The sequence below is a fragment of the Amblyomma americanum genome, chromosome 2 (genome assembly GCF_052857255.1).
Source record: "Amblyomma americanum isolate KBUSLIRL-KWMA chromosome 2, ASM5285725v1, whole genome shotgun sequence".
NCBI classification, from domain to species: Eukaryota; Metazoa; Arthropoda; class Arachnida; order Ixodida; family Ixodidae; genus Amblyomma; species Amblyomma americanum.
Window position 1 is genome coordinate 13,514,723 of NC_135498.1, and position 27,868 is coordinate 13,542,590.

A 27,868-nucleotide genomic window follows, 5' to 3' on the forward strand; every position below is an offset into this window, starting at 1 on the left:
CGTTAGGTTAAATTGTATATTTTATTTGTGAATCATTACTTCTGGATTTTGTGCCCTTCCTGAAAAACTCCCTATTTGGGCGCTCTGGGTATCTTCAAGAGTAACGAAGGGCTTGCACACGACTGCTGACCACTGGGAGACAAACATGTCGGACGACATCCCTTCGCATCAACTTTCTTCTTTTACACCACATATGCTGCAAAATGGGTTCAGCCGCTAGTGAAGGTAGAGCGAAGTTGAAGATTGAATATAGTGCAGCAATAGTTTCTGTAGCCACAAACCGTCCAGAAGTGTAGCATTAACATCAACGAAAAACAACTTAAGAGGGAAGGGTTAACTGCAAGACATTCCCGGTTGGTTGCCCCGCGTTGGAGGAACGGAAAAGAGGATGCAAGAGGGAAAGAGGGACATGAAGTACTCTCTGAGGACGTCCAAGAACCCAAAGTAAAGGTGAAATAAGTATTCATCACGAAGAAGAACAAATGCGTTTTAGGTGTATTGCAAATGAAGCAAGCACATTGGGTGCCCGTAGTGCGTCTGACGCTCCCGGCAACCAAGGCGTTTTTACGTGACCCACACAGACACAGGAAGGGGGGGGGGGGGCGGATAAGGGCACGAACACCCTTTTTGACGCTGGCGACGTCGCATGCTACGAAGATCATCTCATTTTTTTCCCGATTGGAGCCCTTATTTCCTCTACTTACGTGCATGTGCACCCTCTCTTGGCCGCCAGCTGAACCATGCTGAAATGCGATTGACGAAACTGATGCTACCACGCCCTCCCGATTTCTCCCCACTTCGTTCGTTCCCTGCATGCTGTGCGAATTTCACACAGCGCTCAAAGCCAAGTGAAGTTCTATCAATATTCGAAAAAACCCTTGCATGTCCCGAATAAGTGTTACTAGTGCAAATCATCTTTCTTCTTCTTTATCATCTGACTTCGTCAGCCTTTCTTCGGGATAGCACCCACTGGTGGAAGCACTCGATGATCCAGGCTAAACTCGCCACGAGGCCGATAGCACACAGCAGCATGTACAAGCTGGAGTAGGACCTCCCTTGGTCTCTGTAGTGACCTGCGGGAGAAAGCGAAATCCAGAAGTCAAGAGGCGACACAACTTCGCCGGATGCAACTTGACAATACAGCGGCATATGAGCTACACAGAGAATCGACTTTCATCCGCCAGGCATAGTAAAAGCCAGTTTACTGAGCTGTGAGCAATGCGACGAACTTATTCAGAAGTGGCCGCTCAAGTTACGCCATCTACCGTCGCCTCAACGACTAGACAAACACGTCAGTGCGTTATGCCATGCCAGTGCAGGTTAAAAGAACCCCAGGTGGTCGAAATTAATAATAATAATAATAATAATATTAACAATAATAATAATAATATGCATCAAACGCACATGGTGCCGGAGGCCTGCAGAAAAAGCTGTCATTAGGGCAGCTTGGCAAGGCCGCAGGCCCCTAGCTTTCCACTATACGATTCGTCTTTGTCTCCGTATCTTTACAAATCCTGTTTCCTGCTTTGCCTCTAGAGCGGGCTCAGGTGCGTGAGGCATTCACTGTGCCTTAATTTACAAATACTTGGAGTATAAATACTTGGGCGTTCATTTAACCCACGATCTCAATTGGTCACATCATATAACGCAGATTATTAACGATGCTAATCGTGTTCTCGGTTATTTTCGCCGAACCTTTCGCCTAGCTCCTTCATCAGTAAAGTTGTTAGCTTATTTAACATTCATTCGTCCCAAACTTGAATACGTATGCGCGGTTTGGGACCCCTATCAAGGTAGCCTTTCTAACTTACTGGAAGCAACACAAAACCGCGCAGCAAGATTCATCCACTCGGCCTATTCCTATCATGTAAGTGTCACTGAACTAAAACGTAATGCTCATCTTACAAACTTGGCAGACCGCCGTACTATTGCAAGACTATGCCTTTTTCATAAATTTTACTATCACCCCATGACCAAGTCTATTATCAGACCTGCCCACCGCATCTCCAGCCGCACTAACCACCAGAAGGCCGTTTACCCTCCCCCTGCCCGGACTAGTGCTCACCTGTCATCATTTTTTGTCCGCACTGCAAAGGACTGGAATGCCTTGCCCAACACCGTCGTACTTCACTCCGACCCATCATCATTCAAAAAATCCATCGAATCAACCATGTGCCCTGAATTCCACTCCCTCATGTAATACCCCTTTAATGGGGCCTTTGAGGTTGTAATAAATGAATAAATAAATAAATTTCTCTGGAAATAATTTTGTCTTCTCTCAACGACAGCAGCTCCAGCGTGGAAGCGCACCTATTAGCAGCGGCTTGGGGGCGTCCAGCAGGCCATTGATGAGCGCCGCGCACGTGAGGGCCGTGGGCAGCAGGTCGAGTCCAAAGTACTCGCTGTACAGCACCGAGAATAGGATGATGGTGCAGCCGCTGGCCAGGCCCAGAGTGAAGCTGCTGAGCGCCAGCACCACGACCGACTCGCTGCACATGAAGCTCACCAGCGAAGTGGACATGATGAGGAATGCTGCGGCCATCACGTCTCTCCTGAAAGGTGCAACGCGACGGGGTAGTGATCCGATGCTTGCAGCTAAAGTTTTGAGCAGCCAGCAATGTCGGCACAGTCAGGCCGGAAATCTAAGCTAGTTGGTTGATCATCGTATTATAAAAGGACTACCGCTTGAGACGGGGACCAAGAAATAGAGGAAGATAGCAAAACATGAACTGACTTTTGTACCGATAGCTACATTACGCTAGCACTTCGAGCTTTCAGCGTGGCACCCCTTCAGCTCGGTGGCGGCGCCGTGGCTGGTCACGTGGTGCGGAGCAGCTGCCGGCGGTTCGGCGCACCGGCGAAACCGAGTGGGGGGGGGGGGGGGGGGGGGGAGAGTGAATCCACGTTCAGGGACGAATATGAAGAAGGGATGAAGATGAAGAAGGAACGTCCAGCGAAACAGAGCGGTGAAAGACTGACTTTGCAATTCGACTGAGCGAGTTCCACTCGGCCAGATGTAGATATCGCGTCACTCCAGGTTTAACCAGAGCTAAACCACAGTCATTTTTTTACATCGACGAAAAGCACATAAATACAGCTCGGTGGAACACGCGCACGCGGCACTGGATTAAAAGAAAAGATCGCTTTTGCACACGTGGCTAGGTTGCTTATAGGATACTCCTACTCCTTTGGTGAAAAAGCCAGAGAAGGCGAGCTGACGCAGTTGTGACCTTCCCTACTAATTTTGAAGGCCTTACACATTGCATGTCGCAAACTGCGTGCCTCCCCTCTCAAACAGAAATTTGGCGCAAACTAATGCAGCACATCTTATGCTTCTAATTTTACAGAGAAAGTTGTTTATTGGAGGTCGAACGCGCAGACATTAGACACATTTAGCATATCGTGTACCGTAATACCTTTACCGGTACCGGAGTACCGGGAGGCCTCGCGCAGAAAATGCGCATGCAGAAATCGCACTGACGGCGCCAGATGGCGCGCGGTACCCGGCAGCTGCGCGCGCGAATGCCGCATCGGAACCAATGAGCGCTTGCGGTACTCCGGTACTCCGGTAACGGTAACACGATACCCGGTATGCTAAAGGTGTTTAGTACGCCGTACACCAGGGGCGCCGCGAGCAGCTCAAGCTCGCTTGCCACCATGGGAGGGCACTGGAGGGCCCCAGTCGCCTCTGCAGATCGAGAGAGACCAGCTGGCTCAGAAATGTTGGGATTTAAATTTTAAAAGTTTTGACTGGAGATGTGTCGCAGTTTACTATAAATTATCAAACCCAACTAGGCAATTCTGTCAAAATATTTATTTTCCAGTGCCTTCACGACACGGATATAAGGAGCGGAGTCAAGCGTCGTAGACATTAAGGGGCCACTGCGCACTAACACTGTGTACCACGCTTTCCCTGTGTTCAACGAGTAACTTTCTTGACTTTCTAGAATCAGAATAATCTTTCTTGCATGTAACATTTAGTTTTCTTCGGGCGTTTTTATGCGAAACAAGGCTCCTTCTTTTCATTAGTTCATTCCATGCTCTACCTGATAATATATAGTCCTCGGCCAACTGTGTTTTCCTCGACATCGTTAATTTAAGAAAAAGCTAACCATAGACACCTCGTCATAATCATCATCACCCTGACTACGCCTACTCAATTGTTTCCAGGTTTATCGCTTGCAATACATTACCCAGAAGGGTCAAGGCTCTCCTTTAATCAAGGAAACCTCAACGGTCCCCGGGGATCTGTTTCAGACCTTCAACTTTTTGCCGCTTAATAGTTAAGAGCGACAATGCTCAAAATGGTTCTCTAGCTTGTTTATTGAACCTCACGCATGTCCCCGTCGCATTTAGGCCGGATATGACAAAATTCACGGACTGACTGTACTAATCTCACCTGTGAAAAATCTTGCGGTCCGACAGCTGCCCAGAGAAGATGCGACCACACATTTCACCAGCACTTTGGCTCGACAGAAAGATAGTAATCTCCCACCGGTCGAGTCCTTTCATTCCGGCGTAGTCCACGGCGGTGATTATGAAGACCCCCATCATGTAGCGGACTGCGAGCACTGACCCAACGATTACAAAGTACATGGGCTTTTTCAAAAGCGACAGCTCTTCATGGAACACTTTCTTCACTTTTGACACCACGTGATTGAACGTGCCGTGGTCGTCCGCATCCTCCGCGATGGATTCTTTCGCGAGCGTGACCGATGTTCGGTAGTCTTCGGGGCGACTGACGAGAAGGGACCCTGCGATCCCGTTCATAGCTAACCCACCCACAATGAGGAAGGTTCCGCGCAGTCCGTACGTGTCCATGAGGTAGAAGACCACAGGTGGGGACACCAGCGACACGATAGTCGTGCCAACGTAACTGATGCCACTGGCTGAGGCGCGATACCTGAAAAAAAAAAAATGCGTCGCGATGCACATTCTCCGCTTTGACACGAGTAAATGGCTTATTAAGATATCTAGCTATTCGCCAAGAGAGTTTGTGTACAGGCACGAACATGAGTACACGGAGCATGTTTTAGGGTGGTAAGACACGAAAGGACCGGTCATGCAGGAAATAAAAAGAAACGTCCACTCGTAACTCAGTTTTCACTAGGAAACTAGCAAAGCGGGTTTGAAAGTCATACCGTGCTCTGTTAACTTCTGCTCCCACCTCTACACACACAAATGCGCGTTTGCGGCTTCAGTTTTAAAAGGATTATTGGCTGGAGATCGCAACACAAAATGACGTCGCAATCACGTGACAGGAGTCGTAGCAACGATTGCGGATAAGCCCGTCGACCCTGATCCTAGGGTCCTCCAGTCCGCCACTGAAGCGGCCACTATAAAATCCATAAACAGTAATTTCCAGTCCTATTCAAGAACTTTTCCAGTTTCTGGAATCGTCTAGACTCGCCGACTTCTCCTAGCGGGCAGTGAATCCGCGCACAGAGAAAATATTGCCGGCAAACGGTGCGTTATTGTCAAGGTACAACAACCGCGTTCGTTAATTACTCACGTGTTGAAGTGACTGTTGATCACGACACTGTTGGATGGGAAAATCATTCCTTGTCCGATTGCTGCGAGCAAAATACAAATTTATGCAACACAGAAATGAAAACTATTTACTGAAGAGTATCTATTTTAGTTAGCGTGTTTAATACAGCCGACATTCTACTCTGCTCGGGAGAGATAGAGAGAGAAGGCCAAGGATAAGAGCGCACTATAGATGATAAAGAGGCAAACATACGCGAAAACTATTTTTATCAGCCGGTATTAAAATTTGTACGCAAATATTTCATTTTCTGAAACACTGGTGATAAATTTACAAGACATGTGCGGCAACAAATTTCCAACAACTATTCAAGATTTTAAAAAATATACAAAGCTTTCCTACGCTGCGAATGGCAGGGTGACAGACCCAATCTGTTTTGCATAGTAACTAGCGTTTCAGTAAATTTCTTCATTTTGAGCTGGCCTTTTAAACCTATAAGCAGGAAACTTAAGCTCCTTAGCGCTAGGATAGCGCGACGTGCCGCCTCACCTGTGATTACGCCCAAGCAAACTGTGATGCCTGTGATGCTCTGAAATGCGGCGCAGAGCACCACTCCTGAGGCGCTCATTGCAGAGCCCAAAATGTGTACCGACCGCAGAGACATGAACCTCAAAAGCAGGTTCCACGCCAAAGCTGAAAGGAGGAACAAGACAACTTGTTCACCAACGAAAAGACAAAATATCGCTCGTTCTAAGTGAAAGAGAAAGAGAGAGAGAGAGAATTAATTCAATGAAAGGAACGGTGGACATGTAGGTCGATGGTAGTGTCTTCACAATGATCATCGCGTGCGGTGGCCCTTGCTCTCTGAAAGGCGTAAGTATTTACGACTAGCATCCATTTTTAACATTATAAAAATAAAACAGGATATAAAGGTGAAAATTACCGAAAGGAGCCCCCTTATGTGCCCGCCCGCGTGGACAACAGTATGAAAATAACAGAGTATAGCTGCCGAGTAAATGTTTTCAAATTTTATTTTTTCACCCGCAAGATACACGACCGGAACTGTTAGCCGGATTCAATCGTCACTGCGCCTTATTCTCAGTCCTTTTTCGCATTACTACATGATCATATTTTTAGATCTTGACATAACTGAAATGTTGCATTCTTTCCCAGTTTTATTATGTATCCACTTTGTACATTTTGTACTGTCCATCATAGTGCCATCATTGAAGTTCTGCGCTGTTTATATTTCATTTGCATAATTATATGTATTTTGTTTAGTACACGCAGTGCCTGTATTCTATCATGTTTCATGCGTTTCCTATACAATATTGCCAAGCAGGGCACTGTAGGAACCTGTATAAATATATAACTAGATAAATAAATAAAAATATAAATAAATAAATCGAATGACTGAACTTATGGCCGCTCTACCATTACTGAACCCCACAATTCGCCTACAACGTTGCATTGCATTAACATACCAGAGTAGACGGTCGGCATGTAAGTAGTGTTGAGGAGTTAAACCAAAGTCCTTCAATAGCTTGTTAGTGGCCTCATTTTAAAGACCTTAAATAGCCTCGCACGCTGCCAGCGCTGACCACGCCGCGAAGCCAGCGTTCGCAAAGAGACATCGACCAGACGGCAGGGAAGGAGGCCGCCATTAGCGTTGCATGATATCGTGGCAAATTAAATAATAATTTCAAGAAGTAATTTCTTGCAGAGCAACGGGAATGCTGCGCGCGAGCGTTTTACGAAACTTAATACCTCCTACGTGGCGCGCTTCCCGCCCGCCCGTTGAGAGTGGAACAAAACGTGCCACAGTTCACCTTTTTGAGTGACTAGGAACTCAGTCATCCGCTCAGCCTAAAGGATGAGCTCCTAAATTCACTCTGTGTCCTCAGCGGCAAGCCTGCATCAGTTTCGCACAAGACGTCGGTATCGCCGCAGCAAACAACATTTCGTGGATCTCAGGCTCGCTCTGTTTCCGTGTCAGCATTACTGTTTTGTTAGCAAAATTTGCAGCGATACGCACGGAGGTAGAGAACGGCGACTGGTGCTCAGGTAAAGTATGATGATTGAAATTACTTTAAATTACTTCAAGTTAAATTCAAATTACTTTAAATTACGTATGATGGGCTTGATGATGCCGTCCCCCACCACACTAAAGCTATCCTGGCAGTTGACCTCATGCCCCGCCGCGGTGGCTCAGTGGTTAGGGCGCTTGACTACTGATCCGGAGTTCCCGGGTTCGAACCCGACCACGGCGGCTGCGTTTTTTATGGAGGAAAAACGCTAAGGCGCCCGTGTGCTGTGCGATGTCAGTGCACGTTAAAGATCCCCAGGTGGTCGAAATTATTCCGGAGCCCTCCAGTACGGCACCTATTCTTCCTTTCTTCTTTCATTCCCTCCTATAACCCTTCCCTTACGGCGCGGTTCAGGTGTCCAAAGATATATGAGACAGATACTGCGCCATTTCCTTTCCCCAAAAAAAACAATTATTATTATTAGTTGACCTCACCAAGGCATTTGACAGGATTCGACACGATGCCATCTTACGGGAACTGCAGGCTCTACAGGTAGGCCCTAAAACCTACAATTACGCTCGCGCGTTTCTCTCGGGCCGCACTGCCTCCCTGCACATAGATCAGATTACCACACCCCTTTATACACTCGGAGAGCTCGGAACCCCTCAAGGGGCTGTCCGTTCTCCGCTTTTCTTTAACACTGCTCTCAGCCCTTTAGCCCAAAAACTGGCTCTAAATCCACACCTAAACATACCCTGTGCGCTCATGATATTACCGCATGGAGCACTCGTGGCTCTGACGGGGAAATTGAGGAAACTCTTCACTTAGCAGCAGACACCATCTCCTCTCACGCGTCATCCATCGGGCTCGAATGTTCCTCCCCTAAGTCCGCGCTCTTCCTAATTAGACCAAAATCTGGAGCTAACTCGTCCATCCAAGTCGCTTTAAAACGATCCCCTGTCGCCATCACATCCGCCCTCCGCATCCTTGGCCTCCACTTGCAGTATTCTGGACGAAATGAACATACCCTTAAAATACTCAAGGCCTCCACGCAATCCGTGTTCCATCGTCTACGCCGAGTATCCTCCCTTAACAAAGGTTTAGACGAAGCGGACAACATGAAAGCAGTGCATGCATTTACGCTTAGCCGCATTCTAAACGCAACTGAACCGCACGGAAACCGAACGCGTGAACGCCATGATCCGTTTTGCGACTAAGGCAGCCCTAAACCTACCCCGTAGCTCTAGCACAGCCAAACTTCTTGCACTAGGCATGCATAACACCACTCAGGAACTAGTTGACGCGCACCTTCAGACACAGTACACAATAAACAATTTCTCACCCTTTAGGGTGTAAATCAGCTGTCCTCAGACGAACACCCTTTTCCAATTGTTCGGTGCTAAAAAAGGGTGCAAAGATCAGCACCCTTAAGGAAGGGTGCACTTAATGATACTTTACAGGATGTAACGGTTGCACCCTCATTAAAGGGTACTATTTTTCCATAACACTTCTGCGAATGCATGTTGGGAGGGTGCTCCACATTGATCCACCCATGAAGCAAAAGCCTTGGCCTGATGCGCGCTTTCTAAACGTTCATGTTGTGCACCCTTCCTAAGGGGTGCTGATCTCTGCACCCTTTTTAGCACCCAAAGGGGTGTTCGTCTGGGGACAGCTGATTTGCACCCTTACGGGTGAGAATTTGTTTAGTGTGTACCTTAGACTTGCCGCGAGTGCCACTGACCGCCATATACTCGTATTCCTTCGAATCAATATACCCGCTAACCAGTCAATCCTTATAGCCATCTCTCGAAACATCCATGCACCTCTCGTTGTGAAATACCTTCCTCGAAACGTCCATCCCCAATACCATATCCCTCGCCGCGTAGCTTGCGCTAATGCCCTCCATAAGTATTGCGGGCAAGCCCACGATGCCGTTTGGGTAGACGCCGCATGTACAGCGCATGAAGCGGTAGCAGTTGCCTTAAATCAAACCCTACCCCACCCCCTAACTCACCGTCTTCCCTCGGGCTCTACATCCGAGGAAGCAGAGGAGACCGCCATCGCCCTAGCCCGTGCACATTCGGACGCCCAATACATCTTCAGCGACTCCAAAACTGCACTGTCCAACTTTGCCAGGGCAGGATTCACACCCCTGCCTAGCAACTGTTAAAACTCCCATACCAAAAATTTACCGCGCAGGGTACAGCTCACGTGGTTGCCGGGTCACTCTGGGAAACCTGGAAATGAGGCTGCCGATAAATTGGCCCGAGGTTTGATTTGCCGGGCTCAGGACCGTCTCGATCCAGGATTCTCGAGGGAGCGGACGCACACCTTTGCAGAGCTCACGCAAATACCCCGTTTGAACGGTCAGACTTACACCCCTCCCCACCACTCTCTTACGCACTCCCAACAGATCCTCTTCGCACGCTTCCAGAGCTGTTATCCCACTATTGTGGCACGTCCCTTGCATGCTCCCTATGCAAGGAGTCACACTCTCCCACATCCTTTTCGGCTGCGCTGCTGACCCTCCCCCGCAGAGACCGCTCGCCAACTCGAGCTGGGAGGACTGGGAGGTCCTGCTCACGTCTGCAGACCCGATATCGCAGCTTGCTGCGGTGACGCGGGCTGCCAACGCCATGTCCCGACATGACCTGCATGATGCGGTGCGGCACCACGCAGTGGCCCAGGGACCCAGCAGGGTCCAAAAATCACTGGCAGAAATAAAGTATTTCTGTGTCTGTCATGTAACGTGAATTGGAAGCATTCAGACTCACGTTACATGAGCACCAATGTAACGTGAAATGGGAGCAATCAGACACCCGCCGTGGTGGCTCAGTGGTTAAGGCGCGCGTCTACTAAGCCGGAGTGCCCGGATTAGAACCCGACCGTGGCGGCCGCGTTTCGATGGAGGCGAAACGCAAAAAAAAAATGGCAGTGGCAGCTCAGCTATTCCTTGATATACGTGGCGAGAGCTGCAGTTCCCCCTTCTCTGCAGAGCGGCCAAGTGCCAGTCGACGACTTCTGGGTCCGAAGAACTGATCTTCTCTTGATGATACCGGCACATAGCGGCGACTGGAGTCTTGTTTCCGCCACCCCTACTACGCCAGCTTTTCGAGCCGTCAGCGGGGCCACAAGTTTGACATTGAATGTAGCTAGAGGTCACGGTGGCATCGCATGCGCAGGTCATGAAAGTGGATTCTGCGGCAGTGGCTCAGTGGTTAGGGCACTCGGCCACTGATCCGGAGTTCCCGGGTTCGAACCCGACCGCGGCGGCTGCGTTTTTATGGAGGAAAAACGCTAAGGCGCCCGTGTGCTGTGCGATGTCAGTGCACGTTAAAGATACCCAGGTGGTCAAAATTATTCCGGAGCCCTCCACTACGGCACCTCTGTCTTCCTTTCTTCTTTCACTCCCTCCTTTACCCTTCCCTTACGGCGCGGTTCAGGTGTCCAACGATATATGAGACAGATACTGCGCCATTTCCTTTCCCCCCAAAACCAATTATTATTATTATCATAAAACGCCGGTGCACTTTGATACGTTCAGCGGAACGGTATGTGTGATCCATGCGACGCCTGCCGTGGGAACCGACACCCAAACCGCGGCCGTAAGGGAAGGATAATGAAATGAAAATTGGTTTTGAGGAAAGGAAATTACTCATGTCTCGCCTGTCTCACATATCTCGGTGGACACCCGAACAGCGCCGTAAGGGGAGTAAAGTGAAATGAAAGTTGGTTTTAAGGAAAGGAAATTACTCCGCGCACGTGCGCGCACGTGCTGCTCCTCTCTGGCTTAGCGCATGCGCACTATCGGCCTCCCAGGCTCGCGGCGAAATGCTCGACTGGGTAGCGTAGTGTAGCTCTCGCTACAAACGCACCCGTGTGCAGTGCGATGTCAGTGCATGTTAAAGATCCCCAGGTGGTCGAAATTATTCCGGAGCCCTCCACTACGGCACCCCTTTCTTCCTCTCTTCTCTCAGTCCCTCCTTTATACCATCCCTTACGGTGCGGTTCAGGTGTCTGCCGAGATATGTGAGACATGTGTGCATTTCCTTTCCTCAAAAACCAATTTTCATTTTTCATTTTTTTTATTCGGACGACCAAGCTAGTGTAGTTCACAAGACTGCTCAACCCGACCGGCTTTAGACGAAGGATTATTCGAAGAGTGCTTCTCGTAGAGTTGATACCCTAGTCTCGGCCGCTAGATGGAAGCGCATTAGTGCCCCAGCTAATCGCAAGGAGCGACGCGCTGTATTATGGCCGCTATACGTTCAACATGCCCGTTTAACTACACGTTCTAAAATTCCGCCCGTACGTCTAGAAGAGGCTGTACTTCATACTGGCAGCAAAGAGACTACACCGAGCCTCCAGTGTAGTATATAGCCTGTCTTACAACGTGGAGGCGCATGGTCTGTAGAGCCAGTTCCGCATCACGGCAACCACCGAAAAAGTGAAACTGCACTTGCCAGTTAACTGTGACACGGTTCCTATGAGAGTGAATGGCCAGGACGCCTGTTGCCTGGAGATCTCCATCTGGCTGACCATGGCGACAAAGAAGATTCCGCTGCATCGATTCACCACCACCGTCCAGAAGACGGTCCAGCCGCAGGCGGCTGCCATCAGCCAACTGTGCGGAGTGTCGTGGTAGCTCTTCGCTTTCTGCATGCTTGCTTCCGCGTCGGTGCAAGTCGTGTTGAAAAGTGTCTGTCCGGGCCAAGGTTCCTACACCTGGACACAGAGGAACGCTTGACGTAAGCACAGGCTGTTCGCTTTTTCGAAGCGAAGGCAACTTCCACTCAAAGGTGAGAGGGAGCCGCAAATTTCTGCACAAAAAATTACATTGACCGCCAATTATTTTTCAAGGAAAGAAATCAGAAATTCACTGGACCAGTACAATTTTTGCCCTTTCCCTGCAACTTCCTCTTGCCTCTCAACCGGCGCCTGAGAAGATCTGAAAGATGTCTGTAAGCTTGCGTCTTAAATTTTAAACGAATAAACATTGTTAAATTCCGTTAACTGTAAAATCGGTGCAAAGATACAGGAGAATCCCGTTAATGCGTACCCGCTTAAGCCGTATTTCCTCTCAGGTGAATAGTGGCGCCGAATCCCCGACTCATTCATTAGCGAAGCTTTAGTATTTGGCCACCTCTCATTTCGTAGTGGCTTTCAACGGACTCACCTGTCTATTCTGATTGTTTTAACTTCTTATTGTGCACAAGGTCAAAGCGCCAACCCACTGGTAGCGTGAATGGCGTCGTACTCCAGCGCAAAACGTTTTCCTCCCGCTTCTACAAAGCAGAGGCGACGCAGCAACCTTGTCGTCGAATATGCGACGCTAAGCGTCGATACGGTACGCATATGCGACGAAGACGGAGCGCCGGTGAAGGACTCGCATTGAGATAGGTGCTTATCGCAGCCTGCCCTTTGGTAGTTTGTGTTTGCAAATCTGTCCAGCATGTGGGCCAGCTAATCGCGGACAATGAAGATGCGCATACCGTTTCACAGCTTTCCACACTCTGACATCACTACTGCCGCACAAACTCTACTCATATTGTAACTACAAGACCAGCCTTATCATGAAACAAGAGGAATTCTCCTTGACAGCTGGTACGAATCGTCGTAACAGACAGTCCCTGCGAGTTTCTCATCTGTGTTTCGTTCCTGTGATAGAAACAGGAAGCTTCCGCTGGACAGCGATTACGATTGCTGACACATAATCCGCCGAAAGCGTGTAGATATAGGAGGGGGTGTGTCATCATTGCGGCTATAATTCGAGATGGAGCAGAGTAACTCTGGTTTTTATTCCTTTTGTAATGCTATAGCGTTAGAGTTGTCACACCAAAACCCCGTCGGTGTCCGAGACGAAATTACGGGATCGGTCCAGAGAGATCAAAGTCACGTGCCCTTGTGACCTCATCTGCTGATTCCGATGTAGGATCGGAGTGAACCGGTCGATTGCTGACACGTGTCTGAGGAACAACTTCGAAACGCGTAAAAAATAACACAGAAACATCCAAGTAAAAACAATGGGGATTTGTAATGCTATTGGGCATTCCACTCTTAAGGGGCGTTAACTGTCCCCAAGTTATTTTTTTCCTCTTTGCAGTGATGCGTCAATTGTTCCCAAAATACATGCATGCACACATTTCATTTATTCAAGCCGCGCGCATAGCATCTGCTGCCAAGGGAAACAAAATAAATTAAAACCTTCTTTACCGCGTTCTTAAAGAAGAAAATGCGGTAACATTGGGAAGTTCGCTGACTCCCCCCCGTATTCGAAAGTTCCGCCCAAATTTTGGAAGCAGGCTTACCCGTAAAAGTATTGGTGGGTTGATTAAGGTGGACGTGTGGGTTGGATTTGTATGATCCTATATGATAATCCAATGGAAGGTACTCGAACATTCTAGTCGTCAGATTTTCAAATTTTCTCGTGCTGATGACGTCACATCCCTCTGTACCAACTAGGGAACTTCGTTACCGAAAAACTCCGTAGTTTTTGCAAGACTACGACCTAAATGCTGTAACATTAATAAAACGGGCGCGTGGCACACTGCACGTAACAGCCGAGCCTGGGCGGGGGTGCCCGGCTGTAGCGCACGCGGGGTCCTGTCACTGTCCGTAAAAAACTAGCGAGAAACAAACGGGACGTCAAGCCCGCCTCCCTTCTCATATTTTATATATTGTTGTCCTTGATTTCACCCCATGTTCAAATGTCTCAGTAATAATTTCCGGCATCCGGCAGTAATTATTTCCGGAACGGTGAGATAGAGTGCAGTCCTCCAGTTGAGTTTCCCTTTCCGGTGGCGATGAGAGGAAACTACTTGATGATGAAATCGGGGTTTCTTGATGACCCGGTGGTTCTACTCGCAAACATTCACATTACTCAAGGAAAGGAGAAGGTTAACTATTTATTTACAACATAGGTAAAAAAACGAGAAGAAACAAAGCAAGGAGAAAACTATTTACATGACTAAATCGTGGATCAGACGAATTCAGCCCCCGCTCAACCCAGAGCGCCTGGTTTTAAACCCTCTGTCTCCGCCCTTAGCGGGGACAGCAACCAATAAGATAAAAAAACGACCCATCTCGCCAATCAGTGGTTAGGGAAAGGAAAATAAGGATTTCCGCCAACTAATCACAGATTGGGGAAAGAGTGCTGATTAAACATTTGGGAAAGGAGAGGTTGCAATCAAATAGACAAACAGCACAAACGCGACCACCCTCTCCCACGGCACCCACGGCCCAGCCGTTGCCATGCCATGCCAGCCCAGTGTCATGCCAACGCTCCCGCACCGTCACTTTTTCCGCATCCTTTTTTCTTCGCACTGCTAAAGACTGGAATGGCCTTCCCCACGACGTTGATGCCATCACCTGCCAATCAAGTTTTGTGAACAATTTAAATATGCATTTCATAAATATCATGTAAGCAACCATATTCAACCCATATTTGTACTCCCACCCCTCATGTAACACCCCCAAAGTGGGGTCTTTAAGGTAATAAAGTGAAGTGAAAGTGAAGTGAAGTGAAGTTACCACTTTCCTATCTCTTTCGCACACGCGACAAAACGATCCCTAAAGTGTTTACAGAATACACCGCGCGAGACGAACACAGTCGTTACGGGAATAGTGGGCTTCCGGTCACTCGGCTAATACTCAGCCGTATCTCGTGCGCCCCCGAAACCTCGTCAACCCCTTAACGACCACATGTCGACAGCTGTCCATGGTTAGCGTTTTTCCCGGCGGGTCATCCCCGTGACGGCGCGGCGTAAACGAGGACGTATCCGCCGCACGAAGGGGAGGCAGGGATGGGACGGGCCCCTTTGTTGGGGACTTCCGACCCCACTGGAGCGGCCTTCCTTGAGAACACAAGACCAACGAGTTCGCGGAATGGTCAGCGAACTCCACACCTCCTTTACTGACGCAAAATCAGTTTACGCAGGGTCATGCAAGTGCTTTGTGATAGCGGCTTCCACCTGCAACACCCTCTCGAGCTGCTCTGTCGTAATCTTTCTCTTCCAACATCTGGCGAGCCTACGACGACGGACGGGTTAGGCTCACTTTTGCCGGTTCGTTCTATCCAGGGCAGTATGCCTCGGACAAAGGAGTGCAACGTAATGCTTGAAATGCGGAAAAGACAGCTTATGCCTCTGAGAGGAATGCTTTGTTTGTGAGTGAGAAAAGGGACCTTCAGAGTTTATTAGAACCTTTTTGTGTAAGTGATCTCTTCCCTCTGGTGAACTGAGCCAGAGAGCACTGTCCTCTCAACAGTAGCGCAGATTATGGAGGGACAAAGTTCCCTCTGGTGATTCGGGCCTTGCGAAAATGCGGTTTGTACGGTCACAAGTGATGATGGAGGCTGTACCGTAGTTTTGCAGCTCATTGAAGACATAGAATTGGTGGCCTTGGCAAAACTGAATATGGGTGCTTATTCAGTTAGCATCCAGATTTATCGCCGAACCGCTGGTGACCGCTGCGGGCAATGGACGGGGAAGAAGCAAATAATTATAGGAAGGTAATAGAGTATGCGAAAAGTGCATAGACAATCTATACACCATTTTCTATAACGGTACCGTGCGTCCTCTTTACTTCATCTATCTGTTGTCGTGCAAGTCGGTGCATTTGTCATATATATATATATATATATATATATATATATATATATATATATATATATATATATATATATATATATATATATATATATATATATATATATATATATATATATATATATATATATATATATATATATTTATGTCGGTGCATTTGTCTCAAACGGAATCACTACCAACTGTCCCGATCACTACGTGTGTGTATATATATATTACAATGTGTGCTTGCAATAAACGGGACTCAGTTATCGTGGCAGTACTGGAAGGTTTCGCGTTCAGTTGTGTTATCGGGCGCACAAAAGACGAGCTTTTATACCATTATAGTGTCTATCCTGACCACATAAGGCAACAAGAGGCGAAGTGGATCCGGCGCGATTACTTTATCCAGCTCAAGAGCCGATGTAGCGCTCACGATAGCCTCAGGCATGTATGGAGTCATATAGGTGACCGGAACGACGCCAAACTATCGGCCCGGTGATTGCGCGATGCACAACGACTGTTTAAAAAGTAAAGCACGTTCTCGGCGTCCCTCTAGCGCTCTACAATGCAACTGTCAATGCATGAGGGAGAAAAACCGCGACGAATGAAGCTCACCTCATCAGACGTTCTCCAGGCGCGCCCACGCGTCTGCCTCGCCGCTTCCTTGCCAGGCTCCCTCACCGCTTGTGCAACTGCGGAATTACCGGGCATGCCGAGAAAGCATTCGCTGAAAAACAGGGCGAGCGCTCTCTCCCGTTCAAGGTCGCTACTATAGCGGTATATTATAGGTCGCGATGGCTGGCGCTGCGATAGCAGCCTGGCGTTGGTAGCGCGGCCTGATCGATTAGGCGAAGTGGGTCCGATAGCGACGCGGAACCGCTCTACAGCCAGCGAAGCTGCTCTGCACGCGTCAGTCACTCACCGCGTTCTGCGCAGCCCCCCTGACGGGAGCCCGTGGCTGCCTGCCAACCCTTTCTTACAACACATCGCTCTTCGCAAGCCAGTTGGCGCAGTTGCGATGGAGCTTTCGCAGAGTCGGTTAAAACCGTTATGCAATCAAGTCAAGTTTTTTTTTTTCCTCAAAAAGAAAGGGGTCAGGACTAAAAGCTGTGAAGGACAGCTTGGCAAGGCCCTGACCCCCTACAATAATTGGCAGAGCAACAGCTAGGAGGAAGATCAGTTTGGAAACACCTGAACAATTTTATACATCAAAGAGTTTCATATTATTACTTTTTGACGGTTTGAAAATAAGACACACAGGAAAGCACAAAAACAGAAAATAGACACCTCCTAAAACTCAGTCTTAAAATGAGAAATACATCAAGATAGCATTCAAAATGCAAAGCAACGCTAGGCTCAAAACAGTTGTTCGCGGGAAAAAAGACCAATTTGGCGATTTGACTCATTAACTGGATCGTATCCAGTTGCATGCAACTTATTCAGCCGCGCGAGGTATTTCTACATCAAGCCACATCCGCGGTCCCTCATGTTTAGTTAGCGCCACACAATTCTAACAGGCTATGACACCGGCTTTGGTCTTGTAAAGCGATGAAAGCCAATAAGGCGCGTTTTAATGGGACATACTGTTTGGCTTACTGTATCTTGCTGCTTTTGAAGCGTAGAAAAGAGGCACACGCACACAGGGTTCTCAAAAAGCATTTACAGCGCAGTATAATAAAAACGCTGGAAATTACCGCCCGCAAAGTGGTGCGCGTGTGGTATTGCAAATTGTCTTGTTCCTCAGTTCGTTACGCTTTTAATGTCTCCATGATATAACAATTTTCTTAGCGATCTGCCGTTTTCAAACTAACTGAAGGGCCGAATCGCAAAGCATGATCGAGGACCTAGAGAGGCAAATCGGAAATGTAAATCTGAAAATTAATATGGAGAAATATAGAGTAACGTTCAACTGTCTCAGAAAGGAACAACAGTATGCTATAGGCAGCGAAGGATTGGAATTCCTGACGGAACACCTCTTCTCAGTGCAGCTATACTCCTCGACAACTTTTGATGGAAAAGAAGAGAACGCTAAAGGGGAGGAGCGTTCGTTTCTGTGCAATCCGCAAAATCGCTCGGCAGCACAACGGTCTGCCTGGCTGCTTAGCGTGTTGCTGTTGTTGTTGCCTCAAAAGCGACAAGAACAACTAACGCGTTGCTCTCTCCGCGGTACCTTCACTTCGTCGTTGGCGCAGCTGGCGTCACCTATGGAAGCTTCGTGTAACTAGACGCGCCTAGGAAATTCATTGCAATTATTAAAATTGTTTACCAAATGACTCCCAACACTAAATGTTGGCATCACCGTTAGAAATACTTGTTAATTAGAAAACAAACACGGGTCAATGACATCCTAGTCAAAATCAAGAAGGAATGACCATGGGAAGGTATATGTACTGCGAAGTGTAGATAACCTATATTCAATTAAGATAACGCATTGAGTGGATCCCAGGAGAGGGAAAGCGCAGCAGAGAGCACCTAAAAATCATGAAGCGTGACGAGATCAGGAAGTTTGCAGGAATCAGATGGCTGCAGCTGTCGCAAAACAGGGTTCTCTCCAGGGATATGGGAAAGGCATTGTAGTGCCGTAGTGAAGCTGATGGAGATAAGATTTGCAATGATTTAGATCGGTTATAAAGAACTCAAACTGGAGCTTCCACACACGACGACAGCACTGGTTCTACCCCTAGCGTAGGGGCGCCGCCCTGTACTAGCGTGACGGCTGCTGGCGGAGCTCACCGATCGCTTGCCCTAGGCTGAAGGAGGCACGGGGCGAACGCAGCGTGTTTCGCCAAAAAAGTTCTCTCATTTTTTATTCTTCAATTCCCGACCGTGTAAAGAATCTATAGCTAGTAGTTTCTATGTTGATCGGGGGCAAGGAAGTCTTGTTAACCGTGCACATGTTACCGGCGCGCGCTGCTTAATGTGAGGGAAACTGGGCCGCGAACCTCGTAGGTCGTTTAGATGGTTAGGAAACCGCTGTTTGCCGCCAGGCAGCGAGAGGAGGCGCCATTAAGACGATCGCCCAAGGCTCAAGGTGAATGTCGCCGTTGCAGGTGCCTTCTTGCTTCTATCTTGTTTTGTTTGTAATTCTGTATATTAACACAATGTTCCCACCTGCTATGATCTTGTGTACAAGGTCGCAGTATTCATAAATAAAGTAAATAAAATAAATATGGGAGGTGGGGGGGGAGCTCCTGTACTTTTTTGTTTCTGGCAGTAACAGGTGTTGTTGTTATTATTGTAGTTATCTCCTTGTTCTCCTGTACGTCTCCAGTAATAAAGAAGGCCTCAGCTATACAGCGCCCTCTGAACATGCACCTCCGCCCGATGCTGACGAAAAAAATGCCGAATCGATACTGTTTATCAAGCTGACGGCCTTACAGATTACGAGGGCTTTTGTTTCGTGTCCTACATTGAAAACACTGCAGCTTAACGCCGGTGTCAAGATTTGCTTGACGAGGTGCTCTCTCGTGCAGTGTAAGCAGAGCTGAAGCAATGGAAACTGTTGTTGTTTCGGAACTGTCTTCGGCCGTAAGGACCATAAACCGATCGAAAAGCTGGACAATGCTCGTTAGCTGCACAGAGTGAGAAGTGTAGAAAAAACCAGGGGTGGGGGGGGTGGGGGGGGGGGGGGCATGTGTGTGTCTGTTCCGAGAGCAAGCGCATACGAGTTGTCAAAAGCAGCCGAGGAGCGGAAGCCTAATGCTGATGCCAAAAAGCGCTGTGTGCATGAGTAAGATCCAACACTCGCTCCTGGCGGGCTTTACGACTTTTGCGCTCTTGAAATAAACTACGCAATTCCGAAATTTGTTCAGGCTATATTTCTCCTTTGTTGTTCTTTTGAGAGGAAAATGCACCTGCAGTGGATTTCATCACGTGTGAAAATTTTTTAGGTATTGGCTATATGAAATACCATTATATAAAATTTTGTATGAATTGATGTGTGTCCCGTACGGAGTTATATGTGCTACTACGATTTATCTTTGCCACAAATGCGTCCCGCATCAATTTTTTTATGGGACGCATACGACACCGTATGAACACATGTATGCTACTTATTTCCCGAATCGTCGCACTTCTCCAAAGTGCACGCACTCTGCGGGAGCAGATATGCTCCTTCTTTTACAAACTTGTGGAAAATGAAGCTGCAGCTCAACACGGAATCGAACCGCTGAACTCTGCGTCTAGAGCCGGGCTCGTTACCTCTTGACTACCGCTGTTTTAGCGGGCAGCTCTTGGGCGTCCGTTCCTGGGCTGGGCGTCGTGCCTCGGCGTAACCGAGCCAACGAGCGCATCGGAGGATGAAAGGGAGCGAGCGCAGAACACAGAGGAGGATAGAGCGCCAGGCGGATAGAGCGTGAGGAGGAAAGCGGCAGCGTGAATGCAAGGCGCGCGGCGGCGCGGTGAGGCGAGGAAAGCCCGACTCCGCTTGTGGTGGACACTCGTCCGACGCTATAGGTGAGCAGCCCGCCTCCCCTTCACTCAAATTTTCCGTTTCTTTTCTATCCCTTCTTTTTTTTTTCTTTTTACCCGGCTCGGGCGCAGTCCTGCACCCACCCGATATAAAAGCAACAGCAATATGTTGCCATCATCATCAAAAAGAAGGAAAGTATATATTCTTCTGGAGCTCGTTCGAAGGCGCTCCCGCTGGCGCGTCGTGCAGCTCAGGGCACTGGTACTCCTGTCCCCGCGACCTTGTCGAAGCGCCGCGCAAACACACAGTTCGAGATGACTCGAGCCCTCTCGAGATTTGAGGGGGAGGGAGACTCATCTTGACGTGAGCTGCGGCGCCCAGTACCTTTCTCGGCTCCGCCACTCACACATATCGGGCTTGCTTTTCGGCAGCGCCATACAGATCGTACACATGTGTCGACGGGTTCATTAATGTGCTACTGCCTTCGACCATCATCTCCCCCCCCCCCCCCCCAATCTGTCTGAACGGACTCCTGATCTAAATTTTCATATTGAGGCGCAGCTTGCCGGCCGTTGCCCGTGGCACTTTGCCCCGCAGTTTTAATGAGCATGTTCGCAGTCGCCCTCTTCCCGTTGGCGACCGTTGTTTTGCGGTACATTGTGTAGCCTGAGAGCGCATAGTGTATAATATAGTGTGTTACGCGAGCATCTACGCGCGCGATTGATGATCAGTCCCTAGAAATTTAAGTAATCTGAAGGAAACGAAGAAGAACGGCGAATAAGGCACTGAATTGCACTACAGAACCCACTGAACTATAAGCAACTGCAATATCCCGCTGTCAGGAGAGGAAATTAATGTAATTTTCGACGAAGGATATTAGCCGGATTTCACATCCTTGCTTGCGTCCTAGTCACGTGAGTGAAGCTATATTGTGTCGCTTGTATATGTTCCCAGTGAGTATTCCCCGTGGAGGGGCGCACTGTAGCTGCACTCAAAAATCGCATTACCGAGAACAATAATCATGGAACAATTTTTTTCCAAAACTACAACGTTTATTTAAAATAATATATAGAATACAGTGGTAAAACACAGATTATATATATATATATATATATATATATATATATATATATATATATATATATATATATATATATATATATATATATATATATATATATATATATATATATATATATATATATACTTATGAAGGGAGTCAACAGTCACCAAAACCAAGGTGCATAGGGGAATGTTTAATTTTTTTTGTAATGTGTAGTGATAATCAGTGGGATATATCGAGTATCGCGCTGGTGAACACTCTCAGAGTTTGCTTACACCCAATATACATAAATACCCACGAGAGCAGCTGATTGGACAGCCGTCGCCGTAGCTGAGTTGGTAAGAGCACCGGACGCGATATTCGGAGGTCGTGGGTTCGGATCCCACCGGCGGCATGGTTGTTTCTTCTGCTGCTTTATAAGTAATTTTTTTCAGCGATAGATTAATCTAAGTATTGTTATACCACTGATTATCACTACACATTAAAAAAAATTAAACATTCCCCTATGCACCTTGGTTTCGGTGACTGTTGGCTTCTTTCATAACTTTGTCAAAACGAGTCCGTTTACATAGATTAAAAATAGGATAGGCCCCAGAACTGATCCCTGTGGAACGCCAGATGAAACCGGAAGTGCATCAGAGTACTCATCGTCAACATGAACATTTTGAAATCTGCCTTTTAGGTAGGCTCTAATCATGTTAATAATGTTAGTATTGATTCCGGCAGTGTAAAGCTTTCCTATCAGTTCAGTGTGCGGTACCTTATCAAAGGCTTTGAAGAAGTAAAAAAAAAACAGCGCCGATTTGTCGGTTCTTGTTAACTGCAATAAAAAAAACATGGCAAGCAGTTATCAGCTGTGAGACGGTAGATAAGCCACGCCTAAATCCTTGTTGCTCATCACGCAAGAAATGGCTCGATTCCAAAAATTCAGTCAAAGCTCGACAGATCACATGCTCGAACATTTTGAAGCTGGTCGAGACAAAAGATATTGGGTGATAATTAGATACGCAGGATGGGTCATTGCCTTTAAAAACATGCACGACACGTGCGGTTTTCCACTCTGATGGGGCTGCGTACTGAGACAAACAGGCATTGAAAATAACTTCAGGTAATGTGATAACCATTCTGTGTAACGGCGGAGAAAAGCTGAAGGGATGTTATCAGGCCCGCTAGACTTTTTAACGTCAAGCTTCAGAAGAAGATTCAAAATACCTTCGCGGGAGATAATAACATCTGGCATTAAGAAGTGTAGCCGTCTGGCTAAGAAAAAAAAGTCGAGTTTTTATCGGTATGCACTTATTGAAAATAGTCATTAAACACACCAGCAATATCTTTTGACCCTGTGACAGGAGAACCATTAACTATTAATGGCACATTGCGTTGTTTAATACCATTAATGTATCGCCAGAACTTCTCCGGCGCTTCACTGAGAAAACGCCTAAGCGTAACATTTAAAAAAAGAGTCCTTAGCTTGCTGGATCTTATTTCTTAATGGACTGCCTAGCATACTCTCATTAGACTTATTACGATTACTTGATCGCCGCATTCTCTTTAGCTTACGTTTAATGCGGATGAGAGAGATGAACGGAAAGGCGGGGAGGTTACCTAGGCGATGCCCAGCATGCTGCCCTAGACGTGGAAGAAGAACAGAAGAGATGCAAAGGGGCTACCCGCATTGGAAGAATGCGAAAGCGTTGACGCCTCTTCGACACTGGTCGCCTTTCAAATTTGGCGCCATGGTTGTTTTCTCGTGCACTTGATTGATTGGTTATCGATTAACTCTGATTTTACCCTCGTTTCTTCCCGGCAACCATTTCGAGTTTTCAAATTTTCCGCCACGCTTCGTTCCCGCCCACTCACCTGTCCATTACATCGAGCTTCTCATTAATTACCCAGTTGCCTCTAATTTATAATTTTTTTTCTATCTCCTGGTCACTCATCACTGGTCACGGGATTGCCCATTTCGAGTTCTCAAACTTGCGGCCGCGCGTTGGCTCCGTCGACACTTCCGGTTTTTCAAATTTGTCGCTACGCTGTAGCTCCGCCAACTGTTCAAATTTCGCGGAACTTTTGCTCAGGCCCAGCCCACTTTTTGGACGTTTTTGGTGCTAATTAATTAAATAATCATTCGATATAGAAACTTTTTTTCGGACAGCATCCTCACATCATCCTCTTTCGATTACAGCCGATTGTTGCACGCTACCGCTTCAGAGTTGCCAACAACTGCTGCCGACACATTTTGCGGGCACGATCCCCGCTGACATAGCATAGTAAAGCTTTCGCTTTAGTAATTTCGACCACCTGGGGATCTTTAAGGTACACTGACCTCACACAGCACATGGGCTCCTTTCGCGTTTCGCCTGCATCGAAACGGCCCCGCCGCGGTGGCTCAGTGGTTAGGGCGCTCGACTACTGATCCGGAGTTCCCGGGTTCGAACCCAACCGCGGCGGCTGCGTTTTTATGGAGGAAAAACGCTAAGGCGCCCGTGTGCTGTGCGATGTCAGTGCACGTTAAAGATCCCCAGGTGGTCGAAATTATTCCGGAGCCCTCCACTACGGCACGTATTCTTCCTTTCTTCTTTCACTCCCTCCTTTATCCCTTCCCTCACGGTGCGGTTCAGGTGTCCAAAGATATATGAGACAGATAGTGCGCCATTTTCTTTCCCCAAAAAACCAATTATTATTATTATCATCGAAACGCGGCCGAAACGGTCGGGTTCGAACACCTAAACGCCGGCTCAGTACAAGAGCGCCTTAGCCACTGAGCTACCGCGGCGGCTGGACATGGGATGTCTACTTCCTCTTCTGTGGTAAACGGGAGACAGCAGAACACATTTTTCCGGACTGCAGTCCAGCGTCAATATTGTGGGATGAAGTTCGAAGTTTCTTCCGTGAAATCTTTGACTTCACATGGGCGGGTTTCTGGCGCTTAGGTGTGTCCTTGGAGTCCCTCACACTGAGGGACTGCGTCCTAGTATTGGTGTTCCGCTCCCTGTGGTGGGCGCGGAGCCACGTGATGGAGTACGTGCGAAACCACACGCCAGCCTAGCGACATTTCGTTAACAATGTTGAGGGGACAGTGTGCGCCCTTGACACCCCCGACTAAGACTCAAATATGGGCTGGCGCGCGGCCGACAGGCAGCCATTAAATTTAATATGCGCCAAACTCATCGTTTTCAGTCGTACAGACAGAACACCCCGCCCCTGTCGGGCAACAGTCCACTCGCGCGCTTGGCTTATCTCTACCAACGGGTCTCCTTTGATACTTTGTCTTCTGTAACATTTAAATCGTTCAACCGTGAGTTTTCTTTCCCGTCCAAGAGAGTTTATTTTTTCTCTTTATTACCACGAGGGTCTCTGCTTTTGAACACCTATACAATCTTCAAAACCTCTAACCACACAAATGGTCCGGACAGACGCATAAAAGCTAATCAATAAGAGCAAGGTAACCGGCATAAATAAGTATAGTACGAAGAGAATCGAGCATGCTCGAAAGAACGGAGGCAGCCTAAACGTCGTTAAGAGGATACTAGTCATAATAGTCCTCCATAAGAACAACAATAAAATTCCAAAAACGAAAGGTGCCAGGCTCGGAGACACTATCTCTCCAATGCTATTTACTGTCGGTTTATAGGGAGTATTCAACGATCTGAATTGTGAAGAGTGGGGTAATAATAGTTCATAGAGAGCACCTTAGTAACCTGCGATTCGCTGATTACATTGCCTTGCTAAGTCACTCCGGGGATGAACTTCAAAGCATAATCAATAACTTAGGCAAACCGGAATGGTTGGTCTAAAAATTAATATGCAAAGAACTCACGAGAGGTAGCCAGTGGACATCTCGCGACACATATAGCCACTCTCATGAGCTACAGCTGGCGAGATGCAGCTGGCGAGAGCCCAACGTATCCCCTACCATAGTACCACAGTCAACAATCTCTTAATACCGTCTATTCCTTTGCAAGAATTCTCCCGCAGAGACGCGTTAACACACGACACATCCAAGCTGAAATTCTCCGAGCCCTTCGCTCTTTCATTGTTTTCACAGTGGTAAAACACCGCCACCCGTCCATGGCACATGTCCTGTGAACAAGGTCCAGACACACTTTGGTCATGCCCTCTGGAGCTTCCCGCAGTAGCAAGAAGCACGATAGGAGTGCTCTGTCTAGCATTAAACCTGGTCCCAAGCCCACGTCAATGCAAGGCCTGCGCGGCACCAGCTTTGCCACTCCAGTACGTCATGGAATCCTGGCGAAGTCTGAGCACGCACTTCTTTGACCCACCGGCATCCCCGGTGGCACACATACTAGGTGAGTCGACCGGCTCCAACACCGCCGAGCCAGCAAGCCAGTTCCTCACCTGAGTTCCTCACTAGAGTGGGGCACCCTTTCACTCTGTACTCTATCCCTTCTCCACTCGATTTTCTTTTCGCGTCCACCGCAGCAACCGTAAACAACAAAGCGGGCAGTAAACATACTCTCACTCACTCAGTGGGTGGACACAAAAGGGAATGCGCACTGCTGACAGAGCGGGTAGGAAAGGAGCCACAGTCGAGCCGACGGTGGCATCTCTCTACCGCTATTCACATGTAGCGGACCCACCTTGCATGCGCATGGCATCCGCTTAGCGTGACCAAACGTTGCCCTGAAACAACGTGACGGCACTGCTGCGCGCCGCGTTGCGACCTTTCGGGTCCTCTCTATGAAGGGCGTTATTGCACGTAGGATGCCTTGATGCAGGGAGGCATCCCAGAGCCCTAGAGCACTAGTGTTCCTGTATATGCTCCCGCAGGGAGCAGAGTTGCGCGTCTGTTTTCCGTCGCCGCTCCGAACGCCATTCGCCGAGAGGCGGTCAAATGATTTTCGTGACGCCAGGTGTTCAGGCTTTCCGCAGGGAAGCTGACTTGACGGGCGCAGTGCCGAGCGACTCTTCGTCAGCTCGACGCCTGTGAGCCCACGCTTTCGGCAACATTTCACACATTTCCCGTGCACACCTGTGGCGTCAGGTTTGGGGTTCTGCTCTGACAGTGGGTCACGCAGTTGTCAGCTATGACTGCGTGCAGTGCGCCAAACTGCAGCAACCGTACTGGAAACGGCAAAGCGTTTTACGAAGTGCCATTTGGAAGGTCGGCGGCTGAAGTGCGTCGGAGATTACAGTGGCTTTTAAGATTAGGCCGCGTTAAGCGCGACGAAATATAATTAATAACACATAAGAAAATATAATGTTTTTTAATAAAAATTAGGTAAGCTAATAATATCAGCGAGAAAGAGCACTTTCAAGTTCCCTTAAAGATTCGTTATTTCACTGCATTTAGCAACGGGGTACACTTTATAAAATGTTTTAGGCAAGCAATTGAGTTTGAAATTTTTTCGTTAGGTCAGACTCGCCTGTTCAACGCATTGGTGTTTCTTTAGTCTGCTTGCCTCTAACAATCCGCAGAATCATTTTAATATGGTTCTAGGGAGATGATAATTTCATGTTTTTGTGCATAACTCGCACAGAACACGCGGCGGTACTAGTCGTGAAAAAAGTAATTCATCACAATACTCTTTTTTTTTAAGACGCGCGCAGAGGAAGACAGGACGGGACAGACGCTGTCCCATACGGAACGGGACTGCTTATTCATCTGAAATTAATGTTCCAGAAAAAAAAAACTCGCAGGCCGTTTCTAGTATTCTCCGTCAATTTGTCATGACTACTATTTGCTGTTAGCCTTTGGCAAATTTTGTTCATACTGTATGCACACCCTGGCCAAATCACAGATTAGTTTTTGGCGTTAAGTTTAAAAAAAACTGCGATCGAGTGCAATTTGTACGTAAACAAAAAAACGGCCGTGGCTTAGCTTGGTTAAGCCTGGTGATTGCGAAGCAATAGTGTGTTTGGCGAGAGGATCGGAGCTGTTTTATACAGCTGGTGTGACGTCACTCTGACCGTAGCGCCCCTGGTGAGAGGAGCGGGAGTTAGGCCGCCGTTGGTGGCTACCGCCTCGCCTCGCGACGGCGTGAGATGGGGCCCCGTTTTTACACAGCTGGCGTGACGTCACTCTAGGTCACGTGGTGTGACATCACGCTGCGAGGTCACGCTAAAAGTCAATGGTGCCTACCACCGCCTCGCCACGGAACGGGCTGAAGTGCGACCTAAAGTAGTATTGCTTCGCAATAAAAACAAGCCCGAGCGCTATACACAGTGAGCCCATGAACGCAGCCCCAGTACGCACCAGCAGTGGCTTTCCCGCACAGCTTGGAACATGATGACGGACCTTCGCGCCACTCTGCTCCCTGCGGGAGCATA

At 48.0% G+C, this 27,868-nt stretch overlaps 1 protein-coding gene across 3 annotated transcripts; it reads right to left on the reverse strand.

Annotated features, from left to right (window-relative positions):
* Positions 1-911: 911 nt before the first annotated feature.
* LOC144120604 (monocarboxylate transporter 12-like) lies at positions 912-27,864 on the reverse strand. Of its 3 annotated transcripts, XM_077653176.1 has the most exons (8): positions 27,795-27,864; positions 16,719-16,795; positions 11,979-12,240; positions 6,038-6,181; positions 5,513-5,573; positions 4,400-4,903; positions 2,311-2,552; positions 912-1,073 (listed from the first exon to the last, which is right to left on the reverse strand). In XM_077653176.1, the coding sequence occupies exons 3-8, from the start codon at positions 12,175-12,177 to the stop codon at positions 931-933; spliced, it is 1,293 nt and encodes a 430-aa protein (XP_077509302.1). In that variant the 5' UTR covers positions 12,178-12,240; positions 16,719-16,795; positions 27,795-27,864; the 3' UTR covers positions 912-930. The 3 variants fall into 3 exon arrangements, with proteins under 3 accessions (XP_077509302.1, XP_077509303.1, XP_077509301.1); XM_077653177.1 differs by lacking the exon at positions 16,719-16,795 and having other exon boundaries at positions 27,795-27,814; XM_077653175.1 differs by lacking the exon at positions 27,795-27,864 and having other exon boundaries at positions 16,719-17,031.
* Positions 27,865-27,868: the final 4 nt, after the last annotated feature.